Source organism: Simochromis diagramma, unplaced genomic scaffold (assembly GCF_900408965.1).
Source record: "Simochromis diagramma unplaced genomic scaffold, fSimDia1.1 OVJJ01000602.1, whole genome shotgun sequence".
NCBI lineage: Eukaryota > Metazoa > Chordata > Actinopteri > Cichliformes > Cichlidae > Simochromis > Simochromis diagramma.
In genome coordinates, this window is record NW_024387040.1 from 2,451,589 (window position 1) to 2,466,514 (window position 14,926).

Consider the following 14,926-nt stretch of genomic DNA (forward strand, 5'->3'; position numbering starts at 1 on the left):
CATGGTGCCCAGAGTATAAAATGACTTTCCATCAAGAAAATGGTGCAAAACATTAAAAAAAAAAAGAAAAAAAAAAAAGAAAGAAACACAATGTCCCTGCACATATAAAAATAAATTAATACTTTTGTGTCCAGTCACTGTCAACCTTATTGTCTGGTCCTAAAGATTCACACACATGAACTGAGGCTTCATTGGCTTTCCTTCACACCAGCACGACCAATCATAATCACTTATGTACAACCAACGGCCAATGAGAAAGATTTATGTACACTTAACGAGGTAAAAACTGTGCCACCAAGTGCCCCCCCCCTGACACACTTCCTCCTCCCCTACAAACACCTATATACAACCACAACCCCTCCCAAATCAGCCAACTAATAAGTAGCTCCTAGCTTTAAACACATGACAAAAATAGAAATCATTAAAAGGGTTTACAGCAAGATTAGACTGAACAGAGGAACAAAAGAAAAAAAAAAAAAACTTTACACAGTAGTACAAAATGATGCTAAATTGCAAAAACAAGCGGGCTTTTAAAATATATCATCTTATGCCCATTACACAAAACCTCCAGATAAATAGAAAGCACAACACAAAGTTGGCTTTGATATTAGAGAATGCAGCAGAATAAAAGTTCCTAGTTTTGTTAAAGAGACGTCCAGCCTGAAGGACCACAAGTTTTTGTAATCTGTTGCCTTAGCAACGCAGCTTCATTACCAGTAGCACTGTGAAAAATTGGGTAGAGTGACCAAGTTTTTTTTTAATATATATATATATATTTGTTTGCTTTTAAAAAACAAAAAACAAAATCCCACTTTCCTCTTTTGGCCTCAGGCACTTGGGTTTGGACCCTGATTGGCCAGTCCTGACTGTTGTGGGTTTATAAGTGGCCGCTGCTGTCGGCCTTTTAGGTCCTGATAGGCTGGTCCTGCTCGAGAGGTAGGTGCAGCAGGAGGCTCAATCGGGAAGATGAAATGCAATCACTTCCACTTGCTGATAACCAATTGCGTGGTTTATCTCTGAAAGTGGATGTGTGACGTGGATTTAAGCATCTTTGTGAACATTCAACGTACTTTTTTGAATAATCTTTTGTTTTTCTCCTCTTTTACATTTCTTTTCCCCGAATGATCCTCCTGTATCTGGCCCAGAGAAGAGACAGTCAAAAGCAAGGCTTCTGTGGTGACCATACGAGGCTTGGCTCACGGACATTAATGGATGTACGCAAACTGCGGGAAGGAGACACGGGGAGAGAAGGCAGCACTGAGGACGTGTGGGACATTTCCTCATTTGATAGTCCCTCCAGGACTGCTGCGAGACAGATGTCAATCACACATCTATGACTGGTAAGTCCTATAACAGGGAATTGTACTGTTGTCCTAATCATAATATTGCTGCCATTTTCTTTTCTTTTTTTTTCAAATGTTTGTAGTTCTGTGTGTGTGCCAGCTTGTGCGCTGCAGCACAACTGCTGGTTTGGCTGAAGCCCCTGAGAGAGTGAAACAGCAGAGAGACCAGACCATTACAAAAACATTAATTAAAAAAAAAAAAAAAAATGAGAGAGGAAAAAAAAAAAAAAAACCCCAAAACAAAACCTGGAACAAGATTCGGAGTAGGAAACACCGAAGAAATAAAAAGAGTTTCTGGGAACCTGTCAGTCAACTGAACTGTTGAGAGAAGAGACTAAACACACCATGTCCGCTGGTGCTACGTACTGACAGTAACACACGTTCAGTTACTACCAGCAGTATTAAATAATTAAAAAAAAATCTTTAAGTAGACAAAGCAATCAAAATAAGGACTCAAAGCAGCTAAAAAGTCGTTAAATCAAATAAATAATACAAAATGACACAAAACGTGGTGTCGAGATCAGAACCTAAACTACAGACAGTCTTCTGTATAACTCCACACAGAGAGTGTGTGTGTGTTATGCTTTAACACACCGCTGGAAACAAATATCTAACATGAACACATTTTGCTCTCCTGCAGATGTTCTCATCACTAACCTACAAAGTTGACCAACAGACTGATCCCGAAAAACTCTGCGCATGTATATATATATATATTTATATTTATATATATGTAAAAAAAAACAAAAAAACAAAACAATAAAAAGAAAAAAAGGAAACAAAAAGAACATATGCCGTCACGTCTTCTCTTGCCCTCCGACGCCCACGGCTTTTTCGGCTAGCCGAGGCTTCTGCGCCCCTGAGCCATGCGTGTCGGCGTGTGCGTGCTGCAGCGCCAGGAAGGGGTTGGCGGTGATGGTGCCTTGGCCCTGGCTCTGGGCGCCGGGCAGCAAGTTGTTGATGGGCAGCTGAGCGGAAGAGAGTGGGATGGAGGGAATCTGGGCAGAGGAGGAGAGGGACTGCAGCTGCTGGAGGTCCTGCTGCTGCATCAGTTGGTAGAGCAACACCTGCTGCTGCTCCTGGGGAGCAGAGGGAGGAAGGGGGAGATGCAAGGAGGGAGGAAACAAGGAGGAAGAATGAGAGAAAAAAGAAAAAGAAAAAAAAGAGAAGAGGATTAAGTGGAGGTGTCATTAAAGAAAAGAGTTGAAGGGGCGAATAAGGGATGGAGGGGGGAACAGAGCGTGAGACAGAAGAAAAAAAGCAGGGGAAAGTGTGGAAAAGAGGGGAAGAAGAAGAGTTAATAAGCTAGGTGATTTAGACTATCGTCTAAAAGAAAATTGTAGCTCAGTGTCTTTGTGTTTAACTGTGTGTGATAGTAGTAAGTAATCAAATGTGCGTAGTGTGTGTGTGTGTGTGTGTGTGTAGTACCACTGAAGGCTGTGAGGACAGCAGCTGGTGGAGCTGATGCTGCTGCAGGAGCAATCTCTGCTGCTCAGACAGCAGGCCGATTCGCGCCGCGCTGAGGAGACAAAGCACACTCACAGTGAGACAAACGCAATTTACACTCTGCCTGCACAGTACCAGACTGTTTAGCACACTTTTTTAAAACATTACAGGTCTGTGACGGTGAGAGTGACAGAAAATATAAACATTTATCTGTTTCTATAAGTTATAAAGAAAAACATGAGCTTATTTTTTGCTTCAAAAAAACCCCCCAAAACAAAACAAGAAAAGATTCAAACTCAAAAAAACGTGCAAGACTACAGCATTTCTTCACAAAGCTGACACACTGATGAAAACAGAGCTACGGCGGTTTGTGAAGTGGCACCAGCTTCTGCCTCACCTGGTCTTACTAGTTGCTGAGTTGCTAAAATCCATCGTGGAAGCAAAAAGACACAAAGAGGAAGAGAGGATGCAATAAAGTTCACATTTAAACTTCTTGGGAAGCCGAGACAAACATATTCCCGAGCATTTTCAGTACTTAACTATGTGCTTATGTGAAAGGGCCTTGAAAATGTGAAGCTACTGACACCCATCTGGAGCTCTTTAACTCGCTGACAGTCAACCAATTTGTTGGGAAGGGTGATGTGAAACCACATGTATTGATTTTATTATCATCAAAGGCTTCCAACACAATTCGCATCCCAGTGTTGATGCTTTATTAATCTGAAAAGGGCGCTTAATGTATTAGAGGAAGATGAAAACAGCCATACTTGTTATTGACGGGCAAAGTGACGCCTGTAGCTGCTCCTGTAGTGTGTGTGTGAGGGCTGGAGGTGCCGGCCGGCGTCTGGATCACGCCGTTCAGAGCCCCGACGATTCCACCCATGCCCAGCGCACTCCCTGCGCCCAGAGCCCCCATTAGCCCCGCCACGCCGCCCAACCCAGCCGGGGTCGCCCCTACGGAGGCGACCCCATTGAGCTGTGGCTGAGGTGGACTCTGGGACACCGAGGGAGGTGTGGAGAGGGAGGAGGTGGAACCACTACTGCTGTGACCACCACAAGATGCACTATCCTGAGGACCAGAAAGAGACTCCCATTAATGACAAGTCCTGCATTCAGAATCTGTAGCTATGTCCTAATTCATAGGCTGCATCCTTCAGAGGACCAGGCCTTCGCGGTCTACATGGGCTGGGTCCTTCGAAGACCTAGAAGGCCGGAAGTGCGAGACTGTGAAATGGGACAGTCTAGCCTTCAGATTTCGGGGGAGATTTTTGGGTCTCGGGGGAGTTCAATAAACTCAGCCGTCTGCTCCTCGCTCGCTAATATATAACAGAACACTGGAGTACATTCTCTACCATCTCACACTTCTGTGTTTCCTGTTTGACGTTTATTCAGCTGTGTCAAAACTATAACTTTAATCTCAGCCAAACCGATTCACCCAGGAACAAATAAAACACTGAAAAAAGCCAAACAATAACATTTTAAGTGACTTATATTTCATGTTTAACCCGAGTGAAAGACCGCGGGGATCTGAAAACGATGTGCCGGGAGTTTGCTGTTCTTGCCGGCTCTAGTGAGCCTTGACCACCCGGTCAGCTATCGAGCTGGTGGGTAACAGACACCTTCGAAAACGTTGAAGCACGTTTGCAAATATGTGATGTCTTGATAAACCAACCAGATATTTGAAGCTTACACAGCTACATTCTCGCCTGAAAACATCTTAAAAGTTTATTTGGTGACCCAGAAAAAGTAATAAGAGTAATATTAAAACTAAGTAGCTGCCGCCATTGTTGAAAACTGGAATTGGCAGGGCCGCGCTATGAATTCTGGGATAGGTTAATGAAAGACACATTTGTCGGCCGCATTTGGAGCAGCCTTCGAATTGGGACAGCCTTCATCGCCTTGCTGTGACATAATCGACCTTCAAATACGGCCTCCGAAGGATGTGGCCTATTAATTGGGATATGCGTTATTTCACACCTTTTTGACATTAAAATAAAGCGATCATTACAGTTTGCTTAATTTACAATGTTAAAGAATAAATAGAATAAAAGAAAAAACTTTCAAAGTCTACAAGCCTGTGAGTCAACTACAAAAAGTTCTGTTTATATTGCAATTTCTATTCTGACTTTAAAGCTTGCCTCTGGCATTTCCCATAAATAAATTACTGAGTGTTCAAGACTAAAACTAACACTGAAACTAATAAAAACTAAATAAAAATAAAGCCACTCTGGAAAATCAAAACAGAAATCGAAACAAAGCATAAAAACTAGTTCGAAAACACAAACTCTGGTGACTACAGAGGAGTCAAACCACGAATTTGTCCTTACCTGAGTCGCCACAGGTAAAGATGAGTCAGCTGCTCCCGGCTGGGCTCCCTTCACATCTGCGGATAACCGAAAGGTTAGACATGTCTCAGTAGGGCTAGTCTAAAAAATGTGAAACCTGCTTTTCAAGTTCTAGAAATTTTCTGTGCTAAATGACGTCAGCCAGCAACAATCCATCTTTTCGATCGGGAACAAGAGAGTAGCTCAGTCAGATCTTAAAGCTGAAAAAAATAACATGTGCAGATGCAAGAATCTGAATAACTTTGATATAAACACATGCATGCATCAGGCTGTGCTATGGGAGGAAGGGAAGCTGGCAGAGGCAGGGTGATGATGGTTGTTACTCATACACCCTCCAAAATAGTGTTGCAGGCCACATTCAAACCTTTCATGCCAACAGTATTGGACTGTCACCTTTTTCAGAAATATAACACACCCTCAGTGCAAAAATTGCTTGAACGATAACTTTAGGTGTCGTCTTGGCCTTTAAATTCCCGAGCTCTCAATCTGATCAAGCATCTGTGATATTTTTTTAGTCCATGGAGGTAACATTTTAAGGATCTCCTGCTGCCATGCTTGATGCCTGATACCACAAAACACATCAATGGGGGTGCAGCTGTTTCAGTGACACAAAGCAGACCTGCACAATGCCAGGCAGGTGCTGTGGCTCACTGGTGTGCATCATTCACCTTGATTTCTAAGTAAGTAAGTAAGAGTGTCTGTGTACCCGAGGAGGCCGTGGCAGGTGTGAAAGGCACTGATAGCTGTGCGCTGAGAAGCTGCAGTCTCTCTTTCTTCATGGTCAGAGTTTTTATCTGCTCCTCCAGCCTCCTGTTCTCCTCCTGGAGCTGGTGCAGAGACTTCAACATGCTCACCACTGAGAAAGAGAAGGAGAGAGGGAACAGAAAAAGCAGCGATTTTTTATTTCCTGCTCCAAATGTTCTGTAATAGCTCCGCTCTGAATTTTCAATTTACTGCTCTCCACACCTGTGTGAGAAAATAAAGACTTCAAAATTGCACAAATGAAATAAAACTCAGCCCCGTCACAGTCTGCAGTCAACACTGTTAGCCCACTTGTTGTTTTAGCTGCACCACAGTGAAGGTAAAATAACCAGTGCTGGTGCTGGGTTATATGCTGGGATGAATCTTTACAGGACTGACCCTTTCACCAATATCCTTACTTTCTAAAAGGCCACTCATTTTCTAAATCTGCCTTTTCTTATACCTCATATTAACAACACACACAGTGACGATCAGACAGATACTCAACACAGACATGTCAGAGATCAAGGTCAGCTACAGTGACCCTGCAGCCTGCACGGACTCAGTGTCGGGGGAGGAGGAGGAGGGTTTGCAGATGCAAGAACTTAAACCTGACTCGTCTGATTGAAGGACAGCCTTTCTAACGACCAGGCTGCCATCCCCCTTTTTCATTTTCACTTTATTGATCCCAGAAGGGATGTTCAGATAGGTAGATAACCAGCAAGAGATTGACAGGTGCAACAATAACAGATAAAGTGAAAATGTGACTGAAAGAGGGAGCGGCTCTGCACAACAGCTCGAAGGCAAAGAGCCGACAGATCAATTGACACAGAGAAGGAAATGGTGAAGTGGACAAAGTGTATGAGTGCGTGTGAGGTAGGAGATTAATCTCCTGTCATTTTTGAGATGAAGAGAATTCACCTTTTGTTTTCATCCTGCCTTTGTTTGATTTCAGGCCCTTTGCCTTATACTGTATCTTTTAAATAGAGAGTAAAACTTATGTGACTTATTTGTTAAATAAAATGCTGTGAGGGTGTCACAGGTAGAAATAAAATCCGTCTGGTGAGAGACTTAAATTGAATTAACAAACTCATAAGTGTGTATCAAACAGAATCATCCGATTTCAAAAGGCTATATTTTTAAAGTAATGGACATAAAAGCTTTTGGTATATTTTACATACAAAATTTTCACAAGTGCTCCATATGTCCCCCTGTGGACACCCGGCATTAGTCCACACGATAGTCCAACTCGTCCCATACTTTTGCAAGCGTGTCGGGAGTCACTGCAGCCACTGCTACCAATAATCACTCCCTGCTTAGAGGCCTGTTTTTCAGTAGTTACTGGTGAGCAATAGTCTGAAATCGGATGATTCTTTTAGGTAATCTTGTATTTTTAAGGATGCTTGGTGCTTGCGTCTTCTCACCGTCTCCTTGCGCTCCCTGCTGCAGCAGGAAGCTCTGCCCTTCGTTCCACTGCCTCTCCAGGAGCTGCTCAATGCTGGTGGCCACTGGGGGCAACGTCTCCCCGCCTCCTCCCGCCCCTAGCAACCCCTGCCCCGGCCCCGGCAACGACCCAGAAGAGTCATAGCGGATCTGCAGGCCACCAATCGGAGAGCTGAATGTAGGGGAAGAGAGAGAGAGAGTGCATTGATAGAAAAGGAGAGATGGAGAGGTCAATAGGGAGATTAACGACCTAACATAAACGTCAGACAAACATAGTCACTGCTGGCTATAAAACTACATCAATTTGTTGTTACAGTGGCCCCTAATGAAAAGGGGCCAGGCTTTCTGTCTGCGCGCGAGAGCTAGAAAAAGACTAGGAGAGAGAGGAAGAAAGAAGACATGCAACAGGGGGAGACAGACAGAGAGAGGGAAGTGCACTGTCTTGATGCGATAAATCTCAGTGTGCACTGAGACAAGCTGTTGGAGCCTGAGGAGAGGAGGAGAGGGGAAAAGGGGAAATAAAGGACACCGGAAGAGATGACTGAGCCGTAGGTGTGCAAATGGCATCTTATTTTCCCCTATTGTGGAATGTAAAAATATGACTTAACTCACCACTCGCACATGAAACTTTAAAGAAGCTTAAACAGTCTTAAAGTCGCCTCATTTTGCTACAGTGTTTCCTTTTGCAGTTAAATGTCATTTATCCTAAATTTAAGACCAAAAATTTAGATTTAAAAATAAAAAATAAAACCATATATAACCAACCTTATCAAGTGAAATCACCCATTCCACAAACAATAGCGGAAACAAAAAAAAAAAAGTTTATCTGTATGATCAATTTCCCCGTGATCCTGAATGATCCATACAAACATTCCAAAATGGAGGAGATACAATAACTGATCACACTGTCCTTAAACACAAGAAGACAAGAAAAAAAAACATCTAACTGGACTTGAAGGATGGTTACCACCTTCAAAAACACAAGTTATCGATGGCTGAGAGAGCAAGAATTGCCTGTAGGGGCAAGAGCAAAAGAGAGAGTGTGCATGTGTGTGTTTGAGGAGTGAGAGGAAGAGAGGGGAGATGAGGGGGCCAGCAAAGGGAAAAGCAGAAAGGGGGAGGGGGGGATGGGTGAAGGAGGGGGACCAGTGAGGAATGTAAATGGTGAGGGAGTGCTGGGGAGGGTATCTGTGTGTGTGTGTGTGTGTGCACTCACCGCGGGGTGGTCTTGGGAGAAGCTCTTATGGAGAAGCCCTGAGCTCCGACACAACCGCCGCCGCTGCTGCTGCCGTCTCCCGCCTCCTGATCTGCACACAGACACACACACAAAAAAAAAAAAAAAAATCAATTGGACGAGAACACGGACAGAAGATGTTTTTCTGTTGTTAGGATGAAATTATGGAATAATGTTGACATGAGCATAAAAATGTGGAATTCATTTGTGGTCTTTAAATGAATGCTCTGCAAATTTTGGAGGGTTAGATGTGAGAATAAAGACGTTTATCTGTTTGTTATTTTATTTTAGTTTCCTACTTGGAAGTTAGGGTACTTTTAATGATCAGAATACAGACCAGGCATAAACATAAGCATTACAGCATGAGCCTGTTCAGTCATTATTTGTAATATAGGAATGGATCTTAGACTAACTGCTTTGCACAATATATGCTGAAATAAAAATCAAAATATCCACACTGAGCCGGCTGAAGTTGAATGTGAAAGCGCACTCACAATACTGTTGTAAGGTTGTTGTTTTTTTAAGCCACCAGTCAAGACAAAAACAAGAATAAAAAACACGCTTCTTCATTTATTTAGGCAAGCAAACAATACAGACTGCAAAACATCCCAGACATCCGTAACAACCCGGCTTTCCTGCTTTGTTTTCTATCCTCGGGCTCTTTGTGATCACCTGCGTTTTAATACAGCCAGACTCATCGTTCAGTCGTTTATTTCTGTTTCCTGGCAGAGAAAATGAGTCATTTAACTGTGGCTTGTAAATACATTTTGCATAGTGTTGCAATGCTTAAAAATTGATCATTCAAATGTCTTATAGGGAGCTTCACACACTGATCCAGACCGGAGACTCTGAGCCTTCTTTAACGACTTGGAAAAATCACACATCAGGACATTTGTTAAAGTTTGACAATTTGTTAAAAACGCAGTTTTGAGCTCAAGACATGTTTCTGCTGCAGGAAATGACAGATTTGTCTTGACCCCAGCTGTAAAACATAGTTAAGTAGGGTGGATCTTCATCGCGCTGCAGAGCAGTTACACAGCACAGTCACTCCCAATTAACTATATTTGGATTTCTTTAATTTTTAAATTTTTAAAAACACTTTAGTTATAAAAGAAAATATGTGATGGTTAAAACGCTGGTTAATTTTGGAGATACATACAGGGGTGGCAGTCTGCATGACCCGAGACACACTGGAATTCCACCCCAGGCGTACAACATTATTTTTCAAAAGCATAATTGTCCTCTACCACACTAAAGCAAATTGCCGTTGTTCCTGGATTTATCCACTCTGGAGTATATTTTTTCAAGGGTCCGGGATGATAAAAAGAAGTGAAGACAGAGGACCCTTTTCAAGTTTTTCTGTTTTCCCTCTGACCCAGGCTACATGCGCTGCAATACTGTGGGCTCTGCAATCTACAAAACTCTCTCTCTCTCTGTATCTCTTTCAAACACAAGCCTTCATTCAAACTGCATGTGCTTCCCTCTCTACCTTCTGTGAGAGTCTCTGTCTCTCCTCCCTCTGGGCCCCTGGCCAGACGCTTCTTTTCATTTTCCTCAGTGAGAGTAATGAATCACACATGCACACAGACTTTTGCATTTACACACTCACACAAACTCCCCTCTACTTAAGACAGTCAATCCCAGCTTTTACCCCCACCAGGTCACCACTCCAGTCCCTCGCTCTCTTCTTTTTCAAGTCCTTTTTTCTGTCGTAACCCTTTTCGTCCCTGGCACCTCCCTCCAGACACTCAAAAGCAAAGAGAAACGGCTGCCAAAGTAAACAGGCTGCATGCATACAAACACACGCACACACACACCTTGCACGTTTACGCTCACATGACCCTTACTAGCCGACAAACAGAACTTCATGCTTATGTAGCCGCAGACACGTGTTCTCCACGTCTGTGTGCTTAATGTTATGGTAAGGAAATATCAATGTTCATTAAGGCTGCTTAATGATTATTTTCATTACTGGTTAGTGCAGCTCAATGAAGCAATAGGTCAATCAAGTGAAAATAAATCTGCCACTATTTTAATAATGAATCAACTGTCAATATTCCAAAAATAGTCTGTTTCCAAATATAGGGGGGAAAATATACAATACTTGTTTGCTGGTTTAATATCTGAATATTTCACCTTTTGCACAAAGAAATTTTACTGACGCTAAAGAAAAGCTAATCAATAAAGAGAAACCACTGGCCTATTAATTCATACTATGTTTATATTTAAGTTTCACTTAAAATTAAAGTGCAGAACATTTACAATACTCACATCTGAAATTGTGTAAACGGCAGAAATGACTTGATATTGAATTATACATTTAATTTAATTACAAATTAAACACATTTCCAATTGGAAACATTTAATTTTACACAGCAGCATAGCGCGCGCACACACACACACACACACACACACACACACACACACACACACACACCTGAAACAACTTACAAAATTAAATATGGTATAAAATCTTTTCCTTTCTTAATTACAAAAAGAAAACAGTTGTTTTTTTTTGGGTTTTTTTGTTTTTTTTAGAGTTTGCAATCAAAATGTTCATTTTCATGAATTATATATAAGGTTTGCTGAACACACTGAACCTGCCTAGTAGCCTGTCCGTAGTTTCTAAAAAACACAAACCAAAAAACCGCTGCACTCACTTCTAAAAACGTGCTGATGTTAATAACTTGAGATGCATGATTTGCACCCATTAAAAATCGGTGCTTATAAAGCGAGGTAAACAGATTTAGGTCTCTGGATCACATACACACATGGACACACGCATGAACGAATGCGCGCACACACACGCGGCCCCCTGTCAGTCAGCCTGATTAGTGAGCTGACCTGCGGGTCAGCCTGGATCTGGCTCTGATGACTGCTGACCGGCAGCAGGAACTGCTTCCTCCTCTGCACTCTTTATTCGCCTCTTTTCTCTTGCTTCTCGTCTCTTTGACCAACCAGATGTCTTGCATCAGGAAACGGCTACTCTTGATTACTAAAGTCTCTCGTAACTCCCTCATCAGCTCCTCTGCGCTGAACAGACAACACAAACGGACTTTCTCTCTACCGCTGGAGCTCCTGCCGGCTCCAGGAGGAGCATTTCCTCAAAAAGAGCCTATTTTTTTTTTTCTTTCATACCGATTAAAGTTTATCAGAAAAAAAGAAGAGGAAATAGAGGAAAACCTATGCCATTTAACTAGAACTGAGTGGGAGGGGCTTAAGAATATCACTGACCCTTGACCTTTTTTGCGGGATCAAGGGGGCATTGACCTATCAATTATCTCCGTGTCCTTGTCGCTCTCTCTCTCATGCACACATTTTATTTTTTCACATGCGCACAAACAAACATGCACTGCTGCATGAAGTGTCGCTGCTGTACCTGCCGGTGAGGCTTCAGACTGTGCGATGAGCGCCGCCATGGTCGAGTTGGGGTTCAGCCTGTTGCCAAACATGTGGGGGGGGGCCAGGTTGAAGACAGAGCCTGGGAGAGCGCTCACCTGTGGACGGAGACAAACAAACAGTGACACATGAGACACAAGAAGCCACATTTTCTCTCTGATTTGACTCTTTATAATATAATGGCTAAACCAGCAGTTTTCAGATAACCGCATGATTGTTCTTTTCCACTGAACCATCTGAGAAGTCATGCTTGGAAAAAGGCAGGCAACTTCAAAAAAAGAAAAAAAGTGCCAACTGACGGCATGAAAGGCAAAATTTAAGCTGGCAAGACCGATTCCCTCTTGATCATAATCTCACGAATTTTGCAAGAATCCAGCTGTAAACTTTTAGAGTGAGAAAGAAAGTTTCCCACATTACAATCACGTGGTGATTCAGGTTTTAACGGTCTGAGTGTCCCAAGAAACGCGTTTTAAAACGTTGAATAATAAATGAATAAACTGGGACACATCAGATTGAATTTATTAAAACAAAAATGGCTAAAAATAGTCTTTAATTTTTGGCTCATGGTGACGATTTTTAGCTTTTATGATAAAAATACACTATTGGTGGTGTACACACACACACACACTTTTGATTTTTGTAAACAATTACAATATTTTTAAAATGTAACGTATAAAATGTGATAGGATAGCAAGAAACAGCTGTTCTGGGCTCAAATAGACTTGAAATATACAAAAAAATAATAAATAAAATAATGATAAAAATGTACACTGGTGTACACACACACACACACACACACACACACACACACACACACACACACACACACACACACCTCTAAATTTCAAATATGGAAACCTGCATATTTTTGCTGGTGTTACTATATAAATTACCAGAATTATTATCATTTTATTTTTATATTTTGTTCTTTAAGCATTATACATAAAAATAAACAAAAACCAGGAAGTGTTTCTTTATTATCAAGTGGAACAGTTATAGTAACAGGTTAAGAGTGCATGTGTCTGCAATGCATCTTAATGTGGACTGACGGAAATCTACCACTTATAAAAAATAAATACATTAAAAAATTAAAACACACACCCACAAGTATATTATAAATCCACAGCTCATTATTCTGTTAGGCACACACAGACACACACACACACACACACACAGACACACACACACACAGGGCTCAGAGCGCCTCGGCACCCCGACAATACGCTGACATGCTGACAAAGTGTTTCTGATGCATAGAGTTTAATCCAATTAAGGCATTTCCCAAATAAGGACTGTGGAGTGAAGGGTGGGGTCGACAGAGAGCGAGGACAGCGAGGGTGGAGCATGAGCAGGAGGATCAGGTCCATCTAGAAGGACAAAATGGCTGACCATTTTGATTGCACAAAAACTAGTGTTTTGAGGAGTAAATGAGGAAAAAAAGGAGAATTTAAAATCCATCGTTGGAAACAAGGTTGTAGTTTCTCGTCCAGCTTACGTGTGGAAAAAATGTGAAGGCCAGACATCGTTACTTAACTAAAACAGCTTAAACTGACAGTTTGGGTAAGTTTGCTTTACTACACTTTCTCCGCTTTGTTTCCAATCAGAAAACTCTTTGAGTAAAATTGTTTGATTTTGAGCTGAAATAAATACGTCATAAAGACCAGTTACATGAAGGCTAAAAACACAAATCCAGGCTTTAGAGAGTCGGTAAAACTCCTGTGTGTTTCTGTATTCTGTCCCACTGCTTTAGGGGTGATTAGGATATATTTGTTTAAATTTCTGGAGAGGTTCAGAGGAATAAAACAAAAAAGCCTGAAAGCCATGATCTCATATCAGAAATTTATGCACACAGTAGGTGTAAATACAGAAAATCATCCCGCAAATTCCAATTCCTATTAAAGGTTAATTTCCAAAAATGGAACCTGTTCCCTCTGACCATTTCATCCTCCTCTGAAATGACTTCAGATTTCTTTCTACACCCACCCCGTCCTCCTCCTCCTCCCAGTGCCATAATCCTGCCCCCTTTCCCATCAACATTCATTTTTCATTTACATTCATTTTTCATTAAAGTCTCTCTCGCACTCCCTTTCTCTGTCCTGGGCTGATAGCCAATAACAGTAGGCCAAGAGTCTGCTAGCGCACTGAAAATAGCAAATGGTCTCTGTCATTCACCCAGACACACACACACACACACACACACACACACACACACACACACACACACACACAGAGAGAGGAAAGCCTGTTGTTGGCATCCTTCTATAGTTGTGTAATTACTCCCAATTCGATTTAAAGTGTGTGTGTGTGTGTGTGTGTGTGTGTGAATGTGTGCGCTCACTTGTCTGCTGCCCAAAGGCCTGCATCACACTTTACAAACTAACACACATGTTTAAAACAATTTGAAAAGAACTGTGGGGGAAAAAAGAAACCGTCTCTATTAAGTCGCCCCCATGCTTCCTTTCTGCAGCCCTCGTCTCATTTCTCTCTCTCGCTCTCACAGACACACAAACTCGCACACAGCCGCAACCCAAGCTCCTCTATACATGCAGAAAACAGGCGTGATATCCTGTGCTTCCCTGGGCCTCCCGTCCTCTAGAATATGTGCTGAACAGAGAAGGAGCAGGGTGAGATGAAGGCCGAGCCAGCGAATCCAAAGCGAGAGCGCTAACCCCCCTAAACACACAGTCGCTGCAACCCCTCCCCTCCCACCATCTATCTTTCCATCCCTACTGTGGTGCTTGTCAGATGTCATTACATCACAGGACACTGGAGGAGGGGGGGAAGAGAAATGGACGGGGACGGAGAGAAGGAAGGTCGAGGGTGAGAGAAAGTGTGTGTGTGTGAGAGAAAGAAAGCGAAAGAGAGGTGGTAAGTGGACATGGGAGAAAGATGGGGCTGGGTGGACAGAGACAGAATGCAGACTTTGGGGACGTTTTGAAAGGACGGACACTGGGGTCAGTGATTGAAGAAGAGCT

The 14,926-nt window shown here is 42.4% G+C and overlaps 1 protein-coding gene across 3 annotated transcripts in view; it reads right to left on the minus strand.

The window, feature by feature from the left end:
* Positions 1-762: 762 nt before the first annotated feature.
* Positions 763-14,926, minus strand: part of mllt10 (MLLT10 histone lysine methyltransferase DOT1L cofactor) — a 45,998-nt gene continuing 31,834 nt past the window's right edge. For 2 of the 3 annotated variants that reach the window (XM_040043910.1, XM_040043912.1), the window contains 9 exons: positions 11,932-12,049; positions 8,535-8,625; positions 7,300-7,490; positions 5,841-5,990; positions 5,117-5,172; positions 3,557-3,858; positions 3,187-3,210; positions 2,772-2,862; positions 763-2,422 (listed from right to left, as the gene is read on the minus strand). In XM_040043910.1, coding sequence (XP_039899844.1) covers positions 2,141-2,422; positions 2,772-2,862; positions 3,187-3,210; positions 3,557-3,858; positions 5,117-5,172; positions 5,841-5,990; positions 7,300-7,490; positions 8,535-8,625; positions 11,932-12,049 — 1,305 coding nt within the window. In that variant the 3' untranslated portion in view covers positions 763-2,140. The remainder of the gene's footprint in view (positions 2,423-2,771; positions 2,863-3,186; positions 3,211-3,556; positions 3,859-5,116; positions 5,173-5,840; positions 5,991-7,299; positions 7,491-8,534; positions 8,626-11,931; positions 12,050-14,926) is intronic. The other variant, XM_040043911.1, reaches the window with a different exon arrangement.